Source organism: Thalia democratica, chromosome 4, assembly GCF_965202585.1.
Source record: "Thalia democratica chromosome 4, ktThaDemo2.hap1.1, whole genome shotgun sequence".
Taxonomy (NCBI): Eukaryota; Metazoa; Chordata; class Thaliacea; order Salpida; family Salpidae; genus Thalia; species Thalia democratica.
The window spans coordinates 42715785-42737304 of record NC_139168.1 but is presented as its reverse complement, the minus strand read 5'-3'; the positions used below and the strand labels follow the sequence as shown (position 1 = coordinate 42737304).

Sequence of the window (21520 nt, the reverse complement as noted above, 5' to 3'; positions counted from 1 at the left end):
AATAAAGTAACTTTAGAATAAGGGATTATAGTTTGGCAGTTTTGTCATATCACTTTACAATAATATAAGACTATTTCATCAAAAATATATCTACTATGAATTTTTAGCTATCAGTTCAAAATTTCTCAGCCTAATAAAATCTTTAAAAGTTTATTAGAAGGAATTTTTTAATTATTAACTAAACTGTTTTTCAACAGTAAATAAAAAAAAAAAAATTTTTCAGAAAAAGAACTTTCAACAATTTATTATTGTACAAAATCTCAGAGAAACTCAGGGAATTGTGATTCTTTTTTTTAACTCAGGGAAACTCAGAGCAGTTGTAATGACAGTGCAAAATTCCTTGCATTGTCATTGTTTTGGAGAGTATTTAGAGTTAGATACGCTTGAATGCACGAGCCAATGAGAATAATCTGATGTAATGTTTCAAACTAAATACTGATGCAACGGGGCGTCAAGGCGTGACAGGAGTGTCATGTAAGCAGTGAGTCAGTTAGTTTTGTGTGCAGCTGGAAGCAACAACATATCTTGAACTGATTTGTGAATGTTTATTGTTAGTATTGTTTTAAAGTTAATATTTCAACTGGTGGTTGATTGTTTAAATATTTAAGCCAGGTTTACAGTTTAATAGTTTATTAAACCTTTTACAGTTTATTGTTTACTAAAAGTGTTATTTAATTTTTAGTTTATTGTTTCAAGTCTTTTGATATAGATTTAAATAGCTTCCAGTTTTTAAAGTGTTATAATAGTAATTTATATTTTTGTATATGCTTGTATTTATTGTTGTGTTTTATATAAAAGATTCATCACTCAAAACTATCTTGTCTAATTTATATAAAATAGCTTATAGTAGCATTTAGTATTTTATAGATAGAATCCACTGGTAATATACAAGTTAGCACTTACAAGTAGTTTAAAGTTATTATGTCCAACTTTGATAGTATTAGTGATAAGTTGCCTGCAGCGGGTTCTTAACATAAGCCTGTTAGAAGGTCACCCCGCTTGCAGGAAAAATATGAACAAAAAGGTCAGGTTAACAATCTACCCATAGAAAGGCAACCTGACCCAATTGAGGCTTTAGATGTTGGGCCACCAACATCCGTAGCCCACACAGTTTTGGTTCTTTCTAAAAATTTCATGGAAATTTTAAGATTTTTTAAAAATCTCAGGGAAAACTTTTTCTAGATCTAGAATGAGATTTAGTTAATCTAGTTTCAATATTTTGTTTATAAAAGTTAATTTAATTCAATTTAAAGTGCTTATTTAAGAAATTTTTTAGCCTTGCGGCTAGTTCTTCAATATTCTTAAAATTGACATTGTAATTTATTAGTAAATAATAAAAATTTTAAGGACTTGAAAAAAAGACTTAAAAAAAACTCAGGGAAACTCAGGGAAGTTTAAGGTTACTCAGGGAAGTTTCTGATCACTCAGGGAAGATTTTTTGACTCAAAGAGTGGCAACCCTGTCTATAACTTGAAAACTTTTAGGTTAGATGTATTTTTAGTAAGCTTTATAACTTCTGAGAAAACTGACACAAAAAAAAAACTGCAGTTTTTTGATTTGTTTGAGACCTATTGAAAAAATATTATCTCAAAAGTTGATTTATAAATAATTTTAATTTCTATAATAAATAACTTGTAGTTCTCATTTTCACCTATAATAAGCTATAATTATTTACTGTAAGATACTTTTCACAGAATAAAAAAATATTAGTTAACCTTTGAAAAATTGTAAGTTGTTTAAAACGTTTTCATATTTTGTAAAATTCACTAAAAGTTTACATTCTTTTTCGTTTTTTGGTCAATTAACCTCAAATTTACAGGAAATGTTCCTTGCATTTATAGAAAAAATACTATCTAAGAAAAAAAAATTAAGAAATTTATGATTAAAAAGAAGCAATTTTTAGTTATGTTTTTTATAAAAAAAAAAGGCATAAGTAGGAATTTTTATATTTTATTATAGATTAAACTAAGAAAGCTTTAGAAAGATTGCTTAAAAACTGTAGGAGAAATTAGATTTTTAATGAAATAGTCTTTTTTGTCCTTTTACTTTGGTCTTTACATAAGAAACCTAATGAGCTCTCTGACTTTGTACGTTGATATCACTAAAAGTATTTTGAATTTACAAAATGGTAAAAAGCAACTGTTAGCTAAGTTAGATATCTTTAAACTAAGATCAATGTGTAAAAAAATGCTTTTTCTCCTATGACCTTAATAGTTTTAAAAGTTTGAGTTTTAGATTTAAAAGAACATCAAAAACTATAATTGTTATTGAAATACAAGACATTTAAATGCATTTCTTTGTAGAAAGTAAATTTTAAAAGTTTAAAAAATAACTCAGCTAAAGTATTAGAAAGAAAACATACAGTATTATTTCTGTACTTATTAATTAGAATTTTTAATTGCGGTAGTAAAATTGTAACTAGTATTATTTTGCAGGAAGATGCATAACTTTTTTTCGTTTTTTGCAAAAAACAAGTTTTTTTTTTTGAAGACTGTGTTTGTTGTGTTTATTGTCTACAATGTTATGATTGTCACTCTTCAAAACCAAGATCTACAAAAAAGAATAAACACTTTGGAGAAAGAAAGGTCAATGTGGTCAAAAAGTGGTAGTTTAGAAAATGATAGCAAAGGTGACGAAAAAGAAGAACAGGTGCAAGAAAATACAGAAATAACTTATAAGTATTCACAGGTTTTAAACAAATTTATTTCTATTTTTTGGGACACACTTTTAAACAGCTTGTTATTCAGTTTAGTACATAACATGAACTTGATAATTTATTCTTTATAATTCCATATCAAATTAAAAAACACTTTTTTGTATAAATTTTATTAAAAGTTGTTTATTAAAATATGTTGTGTTTTACTTATAAACGTTTAGTTTATTAAATTACTTAGTAAGTAGTACTAGTATAACCACTTAAATCAAATTAATTTATTTTATAATTTTACAAGATTATAACTAGAAAAAATCAAAAGATAGTTTTGAAATATCTACAAATTTATTGCATACTACATAAGTTCAAAACTTTTTCAGATTTATAATTTGTCTTCAGTAAACTTATAATAAATTGCGTTTAGTTTATTAGTAGTAATATAGTTATAATAAGTAGTTTACTATAAGTTTACTAAGGAATGATAATAAATCTGAAAACGTTTTGAACTTATGTAATATGCAATAAATTTGTAGATATTACAAAACTATCTTTTGATTTTTCCAATTGTTGATGCAGAAGAAAAATTATTAATAAAAAATTGACTGTGTCCTGGACTGATTTAATCACTTTTATATTAATATTGACAAGATTATAACAACATGTATTTTAATTAAAACACAATGTTATGCTCTTGGAGCTTTTCAATTATAATCTAAATTTTATCCAAATATTCAAAACAGAAAAAATACTATCCATTCATTTACAATCAACCAGATAGATGTAAAAATGACAAAGGGGACTCTGAAGAAGTTTTTCTTCTGATTGTTGTAAAATCGATTACTTCTAATTTTGATCGAAGGCAGGCAATTAGAGAAACATGGGGAAATGAGTCATACTTACCAAATGTAAAAACAAAAAGGTTTATAGAAAATACAGTTTTTATGAGATTTGTTTTTCAAAGGTAACTAAATATTTTGTAAATTTCTAGTTAGTTTTATTTTTAGATTTAAATGCTTAGTACATACAGGGTTGCCATGGAAAAACCTGGAATTTGAGAAAATTTGAAAAACACCTGAAAAAACCTGGAATTTTTTAAGTTTGAGTTTTTGTTAATTTTTATAAAATAAATAAAATTAAAATAAAAACAAATTATACAGTAATCTTCCTTTATTCTACCAACATATGTTTCTGTGTGTCAACGAATCAACACACTTCAACTGGGTTCTGTAAAAAAATAATTACTGTAATGAGAGAATAGAAGCATAGAATAAAGTAGGTGTATATATGTTTTCATTAAAATAAGATATATTCTACAGATAATAGTTATTAATAGGTGAAATACTTAACATTAAATCCGACTGTTATAAAATTATATGATATTTGTAATTATTAAGTCCAAAATAAATAAGTAAGCTAAATTACACAACAAAATATAATATAAACAAACAACTTACGTTAATAGGAAAGATAACTAAATCAAAATTCACGGTTGTTAACTAACGAAAAAAATACATTTTTACAACCAATAATTACGTCACAATGTAAATGAGGCCACCTAAACTATTCAATTTGTACTGCAAGAATATTAATTTTGTTTTTATGTAATCCATTCTGAACAAAAATAAAATTAAAATACTTATAGTTTTTATGACTTATATATATGTAGTTTTAGCAAACTTTGTTGTTATGGAAACAATGTTTTAACAATAACTTTTTGTTGATATTGTTAGTGAGTGGTAGTCATTAGAAAATAAATTAAAACATTATTTTGTACTTGTAACAAAAATGTTACAAACTTTTTAAAGAAAAAATGAAATGAACATAAAACTCTTCAAATTTCTTAACAAAAATTGTAGTAAACTAAACAATGCACATTTTTTGTGTTGTCATTCTTCTATCTTAACACAAGATGAATTTTATATACTTCAGACAAATTATTTTTTTTCTTAAAGTTTTTTAAAAAGTTTTATAAAGCTTGATAAGTATTATTTTTAGATTAGTTAGATTGAAATGCTTAAATGTCAAACAAAGTATCAGTTTGTCTAATATGGGGGTTACTGCTCTTAGAAGACACTTAGTATCTATTACAAACAGTTACAAACAACTCTTAAAGGTGTCACAGACATCCGTAGTTGCTTTAATGCTAAACCTTCTACTAGTGGTGGTATTTATAGTAGTACTTCTGACTTATCTGGTTTTCTCCATTATACAAGGTCTGCTGATATTTTATGGGCACTACAAATGTTCCAAAGCAGCTTTTCTGGAAATAGTTGTGACAACTAGATTTACTGTTTAAAAAATGTTTCCTGATAGCACTACTGCTAAAAATGCTTCAATGCAAAAGAAAAAATTTGCGTATACAGTAAATTTAGGTATAGCACCATTCTTCTTTTCAGAGGTTTTGTAAAATGTAAAAAAGTCTCTTATATAAGCAATTTCATTCGATGAAAGTCTCAATGATAATATTGAAAAAATTCAGATGGATTTACTGTAAGATTCTGGATTGAAACTACAGAAACAGTTGGCACCAGATTTTTGGATCAAAGATTTTGAAATATAGCAACGCAAATGCTTTAAAGCAATCTTTTGATAAAGCTTTAAATGATCTTGACGTCAAAAAAATGGTACAGGTCTCAATGGACGGTCCAAACGTTAATAGGGCTTTGTTGAAAGAAAGCTTAAAAATTTATCTCGACTTATTAACATTGGCAGCTGTGCTCTGCATATAGTGCATGGAGCTTTTCAAAATGGTTTCTTTTAAGCCATCTTTATAAGTTTTTCAAACAATTACCAGCACGAAGGACTTAGTTACTTAATGACTTTAATTTTATTTCAGTTCTAGCACTTACTTATAGGACTTAATTCTTGTTTAAAAAAAAATAAGGCCATAGCGGGGGGGGGGGTCCAACATTTTTTTACAAAAATTAACTTTGACTTTTATATGAAAGCTTTAAGTACAAACTACAAGCCAGAATTCAAAAACGTCATTTAACTTTTGAGATATTTAATTTTTTGTAAAAATTTTCTGATATAAACGTATGGACCGCAAATTTTTCTGGGTCAATTTTCTCAGAAATTTTAAAATTCACTAAAAATCTATATCCTCCTTCATTTTTCAAGCAATCTTCTTCAAATTTTCAGGAAACGTTTCTTATAATAGAAGGAAAAAACGTTACTTTAGAATTTTAGTAATTTTTAAAAATAAAAATATTATCACAAAAATTTCAAAAAAAAAATATTTTTTTTGAAAAAAATATATTTTTACAAAAATTTTTTAAATTCCAAAGTAATGTTTTTTTTTGTTATTGTTTAAAGATTAGACCGTGAAAGTTTGAAGAAGATTGCTTGAAAAATGTAGGAGGAGATATGTTTTAAATGAAATAGTCTTTTTTTGCTGTTTTAGTTTTCTCTTCCCATAGGGAACCTATTATGCAGTCCGACTTTGACTGGTCATATCTCAAAAAATAATTCGATTTTTTTAAAACGATAAAAAGCATCTTGAAGCTTAGAAAAAACTCTATAAAATCAGATCAACTTGTAAAAACACCCCTTATGGCCTTAAAATTTACCCCCCTTATGGCCTTAAAGTTTTAACTAATTATTGCAGCTTTTAAAATATCAAATGATCATTTAATAAAATAGTTAAACAAGAATTAATATAAGATAACACGTTCAAACTAAGAACAAATTTAAGTTGACTTTTAGCTATTTATATTAAACCAACATAACAGCTTTTGAACAACTATCTTAGAAGAGTTTAGTACATGTTCCAACATAATAAAATAAATTGCAATATTTACAGTAACTCTTAAGCAATTTATATCTTTTGAACAGCTGTTTTTTAACTAAATAATAACTTACTACTAAAAATAATCAAAAAAAGATGTGCTTTTAAAAACCTGGAAGAAAATCTGAAAAACCTTCAAGAAATTAAGAACATTTGGAAGAAACTTGGAAAGCCTGGAAAATTAAAAAAAAACGAGTGGCAACCCTGTTAGTAGTTGCAAAAAGTATTTATTATCTTTTTTAGTCTTGTATTTGATTTTTTTCTGAAAGAAATACGTAATCTTTTTAGTACTCAGATAAAACCAAGTAGATACTCAAAAGATAGTTTTTTTATTAGGAATTATATAAAAACTTAGTTTAATTGTATGTTTTAATTTTAGAGCTGTATTGAAATTTTTGTTGAATAGTTTGATAATTTTTTTAAGTCTCAAAATTAGTTTTAGCCATATATTATAAAAAAATAATTTGAGTTTGACAATAATAACATTTATTTTTAGGTCGAATTTCTAAGATTATGATGGTATAATAAACTTGAAAACAAAAAAAATTATTATTAACATGTTTCACAATAACTTTGAACTTTAAATGTTGGATTTGAATTGTCGAGTACAAATAGTATTTTAAACATTAACTATTAGCCGAAACATAATTGTAAAACAAAACAAGTTATAAGTTTGAAACATGAACTTATTTTTTTCTAAAAAGCTTATAGATAAAAAAAACTTAAAGATATTTGTACACAATTGTTTGTTTAATGTGCAATTTATACATCATAACTTATTAATCTGCTTAAGTACTTTAATAACTTAAAAGGAAAAAAAAAAAGTTGTTCCTTATAAAAATCTATATGTTTTTTACAGGATATTTCTACTGGCACAGTCCAAGGATCCAAAAAAGGAATCGTTATTAGCAGAAGAAGCAGCTGAGTACAAGGACATTGTTCAGGGAGATTTTGTTGACAGTTTTAGAAATTTAACAGTTAAAGACATCATGTTTATGAGATGGATGAAAGCGTACTGTTCACAAGCAAAATTCGTATTTAAAGTAAGTTTTGTCACTTTTGAACTTACAAATTCTCCATTGCTTAAACTATTCCCAAATTCAAAGTTAACTAATGATAAATGTTTTTGAATTTCAATGTTCGGCATAATGACCCGCTTGAATTTAAGACTAGTCATACATGGTCCTAAAGCAAAGAGAACAAAGAACAAATAAAACAGATTAATAAATTTTAAAAAGTAAATTAATAAAAAATAAAAGTATAAATAATGTTACTAAATAAAATTGAAATGATTTTATTGTTCATTTATTGTCCTCTTCAATCTGCTTTTTTCTTCCTTTCAATTAATTTATTTCTTTTCAGAGATTGCTAAATTTTGTGATCATAAGTTAGCTTTTCCCACTGTCTTGGGCAAAAAGCTTTATTTTTGACATTGATTTTGATAAAGCGACAAAGGTATTGTTTGTAAAATGTGTTATTTTTTTCCCTGCACAAATGAAGGGCCCAGTATATTAAACAAAATAAAGCAGATACTGCAGACACACAGTGTCTAAAAATGTGCTGAACTGGATTTAGGGAATTAGATTTTGTATAGAAACAATGTTTGTAAATCTTTAAAAAACAAGTTTTGGTATAGCCCAAGATTTAAACTAAAAGAGAAATCCTAATTAAATAAATTTTCCAGACTCTAAGTAGTCACTTTTGAGTATGATTTTGCTTTGTATTTAAAATAATTTCAAACTTAAAAAACAAAAAAATTACTTAATGTTTATTTACATTGCATTAAAATGTATACATTATACTCCATATTTTTTAATTAAAACATGGTTATAGAATTTATGTTAAAAACCCATATCAAAGCTGAGATACTTTGAAATAAAGAAAAGTACAACTTTAATTTACATACTCTACAGTTAAAACAAAAAGTAGAAGTATGTACAGTATATTCAATTTAACATGGAGCCCTGGAAAAACCTGAAAAATATAAATAAAAAAACGAGAAAAACCTGAATTCGAACAAAATTTATTGAAAAACCTCTAATTTCTATCATTTTTTACCTATAAAATGATGAAATAAACCTTAGATACAAAATATCTGTTATATACAAAATTTTTAAATTTTATTACATAAAAACAAAATATTCAGTTATGTTGAGTTTATTTTAAAACTCGAGTTTCGCAGCGGTATTACTACCAGTGTTCTTCAGTCATAACAAACTTGTAAAATCACTAAATTGGCTACATATATATATATTGAAAACTAGAAAACTAATTGGGCGTGTTAATTGTTTTTAAGTAAAGTTAATTAGTTTGCTTTTGATAACTAATACAAGTAAAAGAGATTAGTAGATTACGTAAACAAAATTTCATGGTAATAACTTTGACTCTAAGTCTTAAAGTATAAAAACTTTAACGGAAATTACATTTTAAAATAGCAAAAAAAATATTTGGTACAAAAACATAAAAATAATTACAGCAGACATTACAAATTATATACAGCACTTTGCTTATGTTTTTTCTAGTTTTTAAGTAGGTATTTTTGCTTGATGTCTGCATGTGTTCATGAGTTTGTTTCTTCTCTTGATATAGTTACTTTTCTCCTCTAGAATTGCTAGGGTCTTTGTTAAATATAGTTTGCAGCTTTTCCCTGTCTGGTTTTTCGGATTTGTTTGATTATTCTCCAAAGCTTTAAATATTTTTGTTTTTTTTTGTTTTAACTTGTGAATCTCTTTAGATAGTTCAGTTGAGTTCTTATACTTAGATGGTTCTTCTTATCTGGGTCAATATTAAATGTTGCTTTATGCACTGCGATTATTTTTTTGATTTCGTTTTCTGTTAGTTTTATATAAACTTAGTCTTTGTTAAACTCAATTTTTGCCTCATATTTGATATTTTCTTTTCTACACTCATTATTTTTATAATGGAAGTTTGTGTTTTTTTCTGTAATTGCACTTTTTTGAATTATTATTACTTAATCGGCTTGGAAGATAAACATATTCCTCCAAGCCAATAAAATGTGCTTACTCTGTTTTAAATATATCAATATTAAATTTAAACATGTTATAAGATAATGAGTAGTACAATTGACTTTTACTTATATTAAATTCTCTTGAAAAGATGTTTGTAAGAGTAGCTTGTCGTTCTGGTCTAGCTGACATTTTTTGTTGTAAGTTTTTAAATATAATTATTTAGAGTAATTTAATCATTTTAAAAAAACATTTTTCCTTTATTTACTGTCTCTTTTTCTGTTGTTCTTACTACAATAGCAGCCAGTAAAAATGCAAGAAATGAATCAATAATAATTTTTGCAGGATATAAATGATTTAATAGCCATAGATAAACTGTTTGAAAAAAACATAAATTTATAAAAGCTTTATAAATGTCTACACAAAGTATTCGTTAAGTTTTTTTTCAAACAATACTTAACTAAACTTTTAAGTTTTTTTTGCCTGTGTTAAAACTTCTAATTCAAGTGGCAGCTTACTGTAGCTAGTTTTTAAAGGCTGTGTACAGTAGACTACTGAGCATTAATGTAATTTTACTTTTTTTCTACCATAACTAACCTTATTATTTTTTAATATATTTTATTTGTAATATGCATACTAACTCTTATTACGAACAAAAAAAAAGTTAGTGTTGAAAACAATTCGAAAACACACTATATTCAATTATTTTCACTAATCAGCAGTACAATAAATTTTAAAAAACCAATTTGAATAGGTTGCCACATTTAAAAAACTTTATTAAATGATCACCAGTTTACTCACTTTTACATAAAAAAAAACCAGAGAATCAAAAAAAAGAATTTTCTTAAAGTTTTTTAACTGATAATTTAATTTTTTAAAGTGAGTATTTTAGAACTAAAGTCTTACAGCGTTGCCACAAAACCTCGAATCCTGAAAAAACCTGTAATTTTGAACAAAATCACTAAAAAACCTGGAACTTTAAACAATTTTTAACTTTAGTAGTAAAATTTTGACTTGACAAGAAAAATCTATCATAAAGATAAAAAAATTTGTCAACATCAAAAACTTTTTTTATTAAAAAACATATTTAAAGTAACTTTACAGTATCTCTTCAATGTTGTTATACTACTTAACACAGTTTTTAATCTTAAATTTAACTTAAGACTAAAAATACACCCAAAAACGTGTACTTTCAAAAACCTGGAGGAAACTCAGAAAACCTAGAAGATATTTCTCAAAAACCAATGGCAACCCTAGTTATAGTATTTTGTTTGTTTAGTTCAGTATAAAAATTATTTGATTCAAACGCCTTTAAACAATTTATGAAACAAATATGCATCTAAACTTTGTTGATGATGGCCAGAATAAATACTGGTTAAAGATGATTAAACGAGCATAGACTAAAATATTTCACAACAAGCTGACAATGTCTTAGATAGACGTTGGGCTGTGAACGATTTGGCTGTGTCAATTTTTCGTACTTTACTTACAAACGGTCGCATATGCATTTAAGCCCGCTTGGTTAGATCTTAATAGTGATTTCTCGCGACTATTCCTCCCTGATGAATCGTAATAAGGACGAAACCGGTCCTAGGTTGTCTCGAATACTGTTTTTGATGGTTGTGTGGAAAATTTTATTATTTATTATAAAATAATCACAACTACATATTAAGGGCATAGAGTGGGGGGGTAAAATTTTTTTTCTGAAATTTGATCTTAATTTATATAGTGTTTACTAAGCTACAAGATGCTTTTTACAGATTTTATAAATTCAAAGTTATTTTTAAGATATAGCCGGTCAAAGTCGGAGGCAACAATAGTATCCTTATGGGAGGCGCAAACTAAAACGGCAAATAACTAGAAATCACTAAAAATCTATCTCCTCCTACTTTTTTTGAGATAACTACCTCAAATTTTCAGGAAGTGTTCCTTGCAATATTTAGAAAATTCTGTCAGAAAGAAATTAAAAAAACAAAAAAAAAATTATAACAAAAAACAAAAAAAATCTGTTTTTTTTTTGTTTATTTTTTATATAAAATAATTTTTTTTAAATTTAAAAAAAATATTTCCCACATAATTTTCTAAATATATCAAGGAACACTTCCAGAAAGTTTGAGTTAATTATCTCAAAAAACGTTAGAGAAGAAAGATTTTTAGTGAATTAGTCTATTTTTGCCGTTTTAGTTTGCGCCTCCCATAAGGAACCTATTGTTGCCTCCGACTTTGACCGGCTGTATCTCAAAAATTATTTGAATGTTTAAATTCTGTAAAAAGCATCTTGTAGCTTACTAGAAACGATATAAAATAAGATCAAAATTAAAAAAAAAAAGGTGTAACCCCCCTATGCCCTTAAAGGTTATTACGATACTGCAGTTTCCGACCAAAAAATGAGTAATGAGATGAATCTCTGAAACTTGAGTCACGTAATAAACTATAGTTAACTTTTATTTTTATTATATTATGCTATTTTTAAATAAATTCAGCAACGTTTTTTTGATTAAAAAAAAAAAAATGGGTTAGTAAAGTTTTTTATAAACATTTAAAGTCTCTATATTCAAAATCAAAAAAAGTTCAATGATTAAAAAGTTCTTAAAGAAAGTTGACGATGATTAGATTGTCCTTTAGCCATCTTTTATAGTCTAGAACTGTGAAGTAAGACAAAAAGCATTAACTATTAACTAAATGAGTAGTTGAAGCATTTAAAATCGTTTATCTTTTTTCTTTAACAAGCTCTAGCAAAACCGTTAAACTGTTATAATTAAAGATTTTTAAAAGTTTTTATGTTTTTAATATTGTATCATAAAGTAAATACAACAATGATGTAATCTATTCAGTAAAACTAATAAAAAACAAAATTTTAAACAAAAGCTCAAGTGTGTTTTATAAATTTACAATATCTTTATCAGCATTTAACCATCCACTAACGTTTCATAAATTATTTAATGCAATTCTGTTTATAATAAAACATAGTCAAGCATAAAATTTCTATGAAATTCGCTGCTGAAATATATTTTTTTAATCTGTAAATTAGTGTAATTTTTATTCTTTTGTAGGTTATTTATACTTAAAATACTCTATTGAACATTATTTCTATTCTAATATAATTTTATGTATATTTATGTAGTAAAATGTGTTTTTTATTGCATTTGTTTTTTAGTTAAACTTTGTAAAACCAATTAAAAGACAATAAACATATGTCATACACTGTTCATTTGTCTACTTTTTAAGAAATGAGTCATATTAAAATTTCACTAACAATAAACTGAAGAACTGGAAAATAGTTTTTATTTTTCTAAAAAAAATTGTTGACTTTTTTGTAAACTATTTTATTTATTATATCTTTAATTGTATTACTATGGGTTATCTTAATTGTGTATATATTTATTTAAGCAGAAAAAATTCAATTTTTTTATATGCTATGATTTTAAAAAGCATTTATGCAATGTTTGAATAGTTTTTATTTTATTTTTTCTAGCTTATATTTTCAATATTTTTAGATTATTATCATGAAGATTATTATTATCATTAAAATTATTTATTTATTAGTTTTCATGTTTATCTAACAAACTTAACAAAAAATCGAAAATTTAATCTAATAGGGATAAGTTATTGAGCTTTATACTTTTAGGGTGATGATGACGTGTTTGTGAACATGCGTAACATTGTCGATTATTTGACATCACTTACTCCAGAAACCGCCATTGAAATGTTGACAGGATCAGTTTTGTACCCCTCACCCCGAATAACCAATCCCAAGTCGAAGTATTACGTGCCGGCGAGTTTGTACGGAGAAAAGTATTATCCGCCTTATGTTAGCGGTGGTGGCTTCGTCATGTCTTCTCTTGTTGCTAAGCGTATGCTCGAGGTTGGTAATACTATGCTGAGAAAAATATATGTTTTTTTGTATTTGAAATGTTTTAATAAAAACGTATTTTCTAAATTAAGATTAAGATATGGAACGTAGAATGCTCAACATTGCTAAAAATTAGACATTAAATTATAAACTGAAACGGAGTTTAAGAATTGCATTATGGTTGTTTACTGTAATTTTTGATGATTTAATGATGATATAATAACTTTTGTTTCTAATTAAAAACAATTTCATAAAATTTCTTGATCTATAGTAAGAGTTACACATATTAAGGATATGGGGGTCCAACGTTTTTTTTACAATAATTAACATTGGCGTTTGTTTTAAAGCCTTGAGTTGATACTATAAACTATTTTTTATAAAACAAAAAAATCAATAAACTTCTGATATTTGACCAGTTTTGTAACAAAGATCCGATACAACCGTCCGGAACAAAATAAAGTCATGCCAAATTGTATCTGAATTTTGAAAAGTTCACTAAAAATCTATCTGCTCTTTCACTTTTAAGGCTATTCACTTTAAATTTTCAGGAAATGTTCTTTTTAATATTAAAAAATTGTAGTAAGCATAAAAAAGTTGTTTCATACTAGTTGTTCAAAATTAGTTAAAGATTAGACTGAGAAGGTTTTGAAACAATTGCTCAAAAACTGAAGGAAGAGATAGATTTTTAGTGAATTAGTGTATTTTCAACTTTTGAGTTTGCACCTCTCATGAAGAACCTTGATTTTTACAAGTTGATCTTATTTTATATAGTTTTATCTGAGCTATCAGACAATTTTAACCGCTTGAAAAAATTCAAAGTAAGTTTTGAGATATGAGCGATCAAAGTCGGTGACCTCAATAGGTTTCTAATGGAAGGCGCAAACTAAAAACGCAAAAAAATACCATTTCACTAAAAATCTATCTCCTCCTTCATTTTTTAAGCAATCTTCTTCAAATTTGTACAGACAATGTATTATTAAATTTTAAAAAGATTGAATGCAGGATTTTTTTTAAATTTGTAAAAAAAAACCACCTGTGTTTTTTTTTTGTTTTTATAATCTAAAATTTTAGTTTTTCAATATTTTTAAAATTCCAACATTCAAAGTCTTATAAACTATAAAAGGAACGTTTCATGAAAGTTTGAGGTCTCTAGCTTAAAAAATGAAGGAGAAGATAGATATTTAGTGATTTTTTAAATTTCCAAGAAAATTGACTCCAAAAATTTTGCAGTCCATATGTTTGTATCGGAAACTGTTCAAAAAATTACAATATCTCAAAAGTTAAATAAGATTTAATAATTCTATAAAAACTGGCTTGTAGTTTGTACTTCAAGCTTTCATATAAGATCCAATGTTATTTTTAGCAAAAAAAATGTAGGACCTCCTCTATGCCCTTAACCTTGAATTTTGAAGAAACTTATAATAAAATTTATATTTAATTTAAATAAGCTCTTTACATTTCAGTAAATTGAGCAATCTTTTTTAGTTAAGATAACTTTATAATAACTATATAATAAAACTTATAAGAAATATCAAATATGTTGTTAATTCAATAAAAAAATCTCGAGTTTTAAAAAATTCCAAAATGCTTAACTAAACGAGAGTGCTTTACAAAACGTGTGCGTAGATTCGCAAGAGGTGACTTAATTTGTAGAATATTCTTAAATAAAAATGGTTACAATACACAATTTCATTATGTTAACATAATGAAATTGTGTATTGTAACTCTTTTTATTTAAGAATATTCTACAAATTGTAACACTTTTTTTTTGCTCTACCATTGAAACCAAAGCAAATGTTGGGTTTAAATACTTAAGATAGCTAGTGTTTTTTATCCAAATAACTAGAAAACGAGTTAAGTTTTCTTTTATTATTCAAAGCATGTTTTGAAAAATAAGTGGTCAAGAGTGGAGAGTACAAAACATTCCTTATGGAAGACCCAAACTGAAAAGGCAAAAAGCATTAATTACATCAAAAAATCTATTTTCTCCTACATTTTTCAAGCAATTTTCAAGACCATACAGAGGAGAAAGTAGATTTTTAGTAAATTTCTCAAAATTACGAGAAAATTGGCCAAGAAAATTTCTCTTTTGTATTGGAAAGTTATTACTAAGCTAAGTATATCTCAAAAGATTTTTGATCATTAAAAAATATAAGAAGAATCTTTACTATATATTTTCAGCTTTGAAATTAGGACCATTGTTAAATTTGTAAAATTTGAACTTTCATTTTATGTATTTAAAATTAAAGTATATTTTTCCAAAGTTATAAGCTTAGGTAAACGCTACTGATAAGCAGATGAAATACTTTTGAAAATTATGAATCAATTTAAATTTAAAACATATAATGTTAATAATATTTTCCATAAAAATTAACGCGTTATAATATAAACCCATTAATCACTTAATAATATCCATTTAAATAGCACTTTTGTAATGCTAGGTCATTAAGTAAAAAAAAAAAACTTAACACTTCTCGAAAACATACTTTACTCTTGCCTTAATTTGAAGTAGTATTTAATTTAGATTTTTAAACTTTTTAAACAATGAACTTAAAAAGAAAGTCTTAATACTAAGTGTATTGTTTGTTAATTTCAGAAGAAATATAGTTATATAAATTATTTTTCATAATGAAATAAAAACAGTTTGTAAAATAATTTTGAATTAAAATATTTTTTTTTACCGTTTGTACTTATTTTAAGTTTACATTTAATTTGTTGAATTTTGTCATCTTTAATGTTTATTAATAAGAAATGGTATAAGTGCAATATACTTACATAAAAGTAGAATAACTAAATTTGTTATCTACTTTTTTTTTAATATAACATAATTTTTTTCTTTGTTTATACAATGCTCAGTCTTTAAAAATATTTATAAAAAGTTAGTTTAAAGCAATAGAATTAAAGATGTCTGGTTTAAAATATTTAAAACACTGCTTTATGATATGAAAATTAGTTCCGTAGTTAAAAATTAAATATAATTTTGCTTTTTATCCAATGTTGCTTACAAAATTTTACCTTGATAGCCTAAATGGTATCACATTAATTTTGATATTTTTAGATTACATTTTATTTTGTATTAATACTAATTAAAGCCTTTTTTGTTACACTTAATTTTTATAAACATTTATAGGTTATCAAAGTAACGCCAATAATTCCAATAGACGATGCTTTCATCGGCATTTGTTTGAAAAAGCTAAATATTAAACCGATAAATCACAAAGGGTTTAAATCATGGGGAGTAGACCGTAAAAAAGATGTTTGCGTTTACAAAGAGATCATGACGCTACATAAAGTAAGATTTTTAAGTTAATTTAGTTCAAGTTGTTTATTATTCAGAATATTAACGCTTTAAAATGTGAATAGTTTTGCAGGTTTAGTAACTGGAATAAATAATTTCTTATACATTATAAAGCTTAGTCTTTATAATTATTTACAAAATTACTACTATCATGATTAAATAATAATTTGAATGTCTAACTTTTTAAGTTGCATATATTTTTTTATTTTTTAGTATTTATCTTTTTAAAAAAAGTAAAAGGATTTATATAGGAGTAATTTAGTAAGACACCACAATTTTTGAACAAATAGAATGTAGCCTTGAATAAGTATTTGCTAATATAAAACGAACTAACAATTTTGAAAAAATTGTTTATGAAATAGGGGTGTAGGTTAAAATTACTTCTACAAAACATGAAGTTTTCATATCAAGATTAAACTTCTAAAAATATCTGCAAGATACTTATTTACAATGATATACATATGTATGTTGAATTATATAAAAAACAACAGTTTATACAGCCGTTTCGTATATGAGATATATTCATCTTATATATTCGTCAATAAAGCTAAAGTTTAATATACATGTTTTACAGAAATTTAAAAATTGAAAGTTTTATAAGTGTTATAATTTACAGAAATTTAGAATTTAAAATTTTATAAGTATGTATATACATGTATACTTTAAGATACACGAAAGTAAACTTTATATTTGTATATCCTAAGTTATTATTGGCACCTACATATAGTGGAAAGCCTCTCTTACCATCCACGGACTTCACAACAAGTATATATATATAAATATATTTATCTAATTAAATAAAAACTATAATTTATACAGCTGTTTCACACATGAAATGTAAAATTTCATGTGCTCCTCAGTAAGCTACAGTTTATTATAACAGTAAACAGAAATTTAGATTTTGAAAATTTTTATAATAATTGTGGCGTAGTTATGATACAGTTTATTGTACAGTTAGCTGAATTTGAAAATGATACACTGTATTTGTTAATTTACGCATTTAGGAAAGTTTAGAAAGGTTATTTTAGAAAAATGTTTTAAGCTATTAGACAAAATTTTTTTGACTGTTGGAAAAATGTTATAAAATACTCGTATTTGCTGCTTGAATTTTATTTTGTTTTATTATATTGTTTGATTATAAATATAAATATTATTTTCATATATATTAAAATACGAATAGAAAAAGAACAGCCCTTCAAGTGGTCTCTGTGGAAGGTGATTTAGTTTATATAATCACATTACTTTAAATGAATAGATAAATATATATATATATAAGATGTAACGTTAAAAGGCGTTAAATCCTGGAGATCCTGATAAGCTAAGCTTATCGGAATATATACCACAGATGTTCTTGTGCTAAAACTTTATTTCTTAAATTTATTTGAGAGCAGTGAAACGCCGTTTGTTGAAATAAAGTTTTAGCACAAGAACATCTGTGGTATATATAATATTTTATATAATATTTTATTATATAAAATATTTATTATTAAAATATTATATAATAAATTATATAATATTTTATAAATACATATATATATATATATATATGTATTTATAAAACTTACAGCCATTATATAAGTAAAATTTTGTAAGTACTCTAAGAAACAGTGATACACAACAATAGATTTATAAACAATGTGTATTCAAATTGAATTTCTTTATTTATAAAAAATGGTTTAGATCGAAATGTTCGCTTTTTTACTGCGATCTCATTGTAAGTGACAACGTGGCTACAAAGTCTTTTAATATCATTAATAAAACTACATTAAAGATTAAATTAATGAATGTTCTTAAGTTTTACTTTTTCAAATGATATCGCTCTTTCTGAAAATAGAAAAAGTTGATTGTTTACTACAAACCAATATTTGAGTACCTTTTGATAATGATATTGTATTTATATATACAAAAAAAATCAGTTTGCAAAGATTTGTTTTAAGTGTTTCACATAGCTTTTTTGCATTTCAAGTTTTCACAGTAGTTAGATAAATATGTTACAGTAATCTGTTAATTTCCTATACAATTTTTTGTAAGTAAATAGTTTGTTGAAAGTAAAGATCAACAAAGACCATAAATTTAATTGTTTATAACTGATACTTTTTTAGTATAGTTAATAAATAAACAAAGGAACAACTAAACATTAATTTGAGATTTTTAGTTATTTACTCTGATAGATTTCTAAACTAAGTATTTAATCATTACTGAATAACTTTTTTTTTTGAATATCTTAAAAGTTGTCTATATAATTGGCGTTTCTGTATCAAAATTAAATAAACAGTTTAGTGTAGAAGTATGCTATATTCATTACTCTCGACAGTTTAAAAAATTTCTAAGTAGTTTTAATTTATGAAGTGTAGAAATTGATATTTGTCTATCAGGTTTGCTAAAAAATCTTGAATCCTGGTGAAACCTAGAATTTGTCAACTTTGGCAATAAAAGCCTGGAAAAACCTGTAATTAAAGACATTTTGAAAAAAAAACGGTGAAATTTTGATTAATTACAAAAAACCTATCAAAAACAAGTCTTTTCGATATCGTTCAGAATTTTATAACACTTAAAAAGTAGCATCACAGTATCTTTTCAATACTCTTATTATGTTTAAGTCAGTTTTTAACTAAAAAATAGTTTTATACTAAAAATGGACAAAAACATTTGAACTTTTAAAAACTTGTAAAAAATTCAGAAAACCCCGGAAAAAAACTTAGAAATATTTTGGCAACTTTGGTTTATTCGTGATATTGTAACTTATGAATTTTAACTATAAAATTATTATTAATACTAATAAAAAACTTTTCAGAACTATCAATATGTTTATTTAAATATATTTTCTTTAAAAGATAACATTTAAGCTCAACAAGTGTTTTTAAATGAGTAGAAGAATAAGTAGTCCATTAATAAACAAAAAGTTAGTTTTAATACAATAGCTAATTAAAAAAACCTACGTTGCTGCAAATTTGTAGCAGAAAATAAAGCTACAACCCCGGTTTAAAACTCAAAAATTTCTGAGTAATGAAAATATGTGCTAGTTGTGGTTTTACTTCAAACTATAACATTTTGTTCGTATGAATATTTAGTAATTTTTTTTAACTAAATACAAAGCAATCAAATCAAAGTATTTGTTAAATTTTATTAATCTAGTAATTAACAAAAATGCAACTTTTTTTTGTGATCTTAAGTTTTAATAATTTTATAACCACTAATTTATACGACACAGTTTGAAGTTTTTCTTATTTATTTAAAGTAAAGTATATTCAAATTTTATATATTTTAAATAACTATAAAATTTTTGCAAATACAAAAAAATAATCACTAATTTTGTTTTTATTTTAGGTAATGGAAGACGAATTACGAGAAATGTGGAAGATTTTAAACAACTCAACAGAACAAACTTGTGCTAAGTTAGTCAGTGGAAGCATACAGAAATCGTAGCAAAATTGATTAATGTTTTTTAGTGACTCTTTTAAACACTGCCAATTTCCAACAGCACGAAGACCATTTTTATTTACTTACCTTTTTATTTAGTTCGAATCTTCAAATTAAGTTTTTTGTCAATGTTTATATTTATTTGTTTTGTTTCAATGGTAGCTCATATCAGTGCATTTAAACAAGATTTAGAGGTAAAATGATGCTTATAATTTAATTAAAAGTAAATTTTCAGTTTATTTTTGCACCTCTTTCAGATTGTTATTCTAAATAATACTTTTACATAAGTAATAAGTTATTATATAATTATGAATATTTTTATATCCCACATGTTTAATTAAGATTATTATTAATAAGTAGTTTCCATTTGTTCTAACTTTATACTAAAGTATTTATTTTTGGTTTGAGCAAGGTTGGTTTTTATTGCATGTAATTAATAAATTAGTAGTAAGAATCTTCTTTAGTATATAAAAAATAATTTTTGTACTGATGAATCAACAATAAAAAATAATGAACTTTACCACACGACCATCAACAACACCATCCGAGCAACCTACGACCGGTTTCGTCCTTATTATCCGGTCGTAAGTTGTTTCGGATGGTGCTGTTGATGGTCATGTGGTAAAGTTCATTATTTGTTATTGATGACGCGTAGCATCTCAACTTTGTTGATGATGGCCGTAACAAATACTGATATATTGGTGATTAAGGCCATAGGGGGGGGTAGAAGCCATTTTTTGACCAAAAATAACATATAGACTTATATTATAGTAAATTTCATAATCTTTCAGATGCTTTTTTTAGATTTTAAAAATATTAAGTAACTTTTTTTTTATGACCGGTTATATAAAGGATTGTCTTTATAAAGGGTAACTTTAAAGCCGTTTTTCTCGAGTTTTTTAAAACGGGCTTTAAAATCTATCTTCTCCTTCATTTTTCAAGCAATCTTCTTCAAATTTTCAGGAAATGTTCCTTACATTATGAGAAAAAAACGTTATTTGTGAATTTTAATAATTTTAAAAAACAAAAATTTTATGACAAAAAAAAAAAAAAAGGTGATTTTTTATCAAAAAAAATATTTTTTTTTCAAAAAAAAGGTATTTTTACTTGAAATTTTTTAAAGTCACAAATAACGTTTTTTTGTTATTTTATAAAGATTAGACTGAAAGTTTAAAAAAGATTGCTTAAGAAATGAAGGAGGAGATAGATTTTGAATGCATTAGTCTTTTTTCGCCGTTTTAGTTTTTCCTTCCCCATAAGGAACCTGTTATGCGGCCCGACTTTGGCCGGTCATATCTCAAAAACTAATTCGAATTTTTAAAAACGGTAAAAAGCAACTTGAAGCTTAGTAAAAACTCTATAAAATAAGATCAACTTGTAAAAAACATGGCCTACCCCCCTATGGCCTTAATAGGAATAATAACCTAAATGTAATTCAAAACTTTCTAAATTGACTAGTTTTAAGTACTTATTGATTTCTATTAGCTGTAGTTCAGTATTTAATTTATATAGATTGTTAGTTTGTTGTGTTCTTACTATGCAT

At 25.2% G+C, this 21520-nt stretch overlaps 1 protein-coding gene across 1 annotated transcript; it reads left to right on the top strand.

Moving 5' to 3' along the window:
* Positions 1–445: 445 nt before the first annotated feature.
* LOC145834294 (UDP-GlcNAc:betaGal beta-1,3-N-acetylglucosaminyltransferase 7-like) lies at positions 446–20487 on the top strand. Its single transcript, XM_082941690.1, has 7 exons — positions 446–550; positions 2436–2688; positions 3394–3572; positions 7300–7483; positions 13035–13271; positions 16390–16551; positions 19885–20487. The coding sequence occupies exons 2-7, from the start codon at positions 2440–2442 to the stop codon at positions 19981–19983; spliced, it is 1110 nt and encodes a 369-aa protein (XP_082797816.1). The 5' UTR covers positions 446–550; positions 2436–2439; the 3' UTR covers positions 19984–20487.
* The last annotated feature ends 1033 nt before the right edge of the window (positions 20488–21520 follow it).

What these genes read in the sequence shown, in the direction of transcription:
- LOC145834294 (XM_082941690.1), top strand. Translation starts at nt 2,440, where the DNA reads ATGCATAACTTTTTTTCGTTTTTTGCAAAAAACAAGTTTTTTTTTTTG. An exon ending in TAACTTATAAGTATTCACAG is followed by an intron (nt 2,689 to 3,393) that starts GTTTTAAACAAA and finishes TATTCAAAACAG; the next exon opens with AAAAAATACTATCCATTCAT. An exon ending in TTGCTAAGCGTATGCTCGAG is followed by an intron (nt 13,272 to 16,389) that starts GTTGGTAATACT and finishes AAACATTTATAG; the next exon opens with GTTATCAAAGTAACGCCAAT.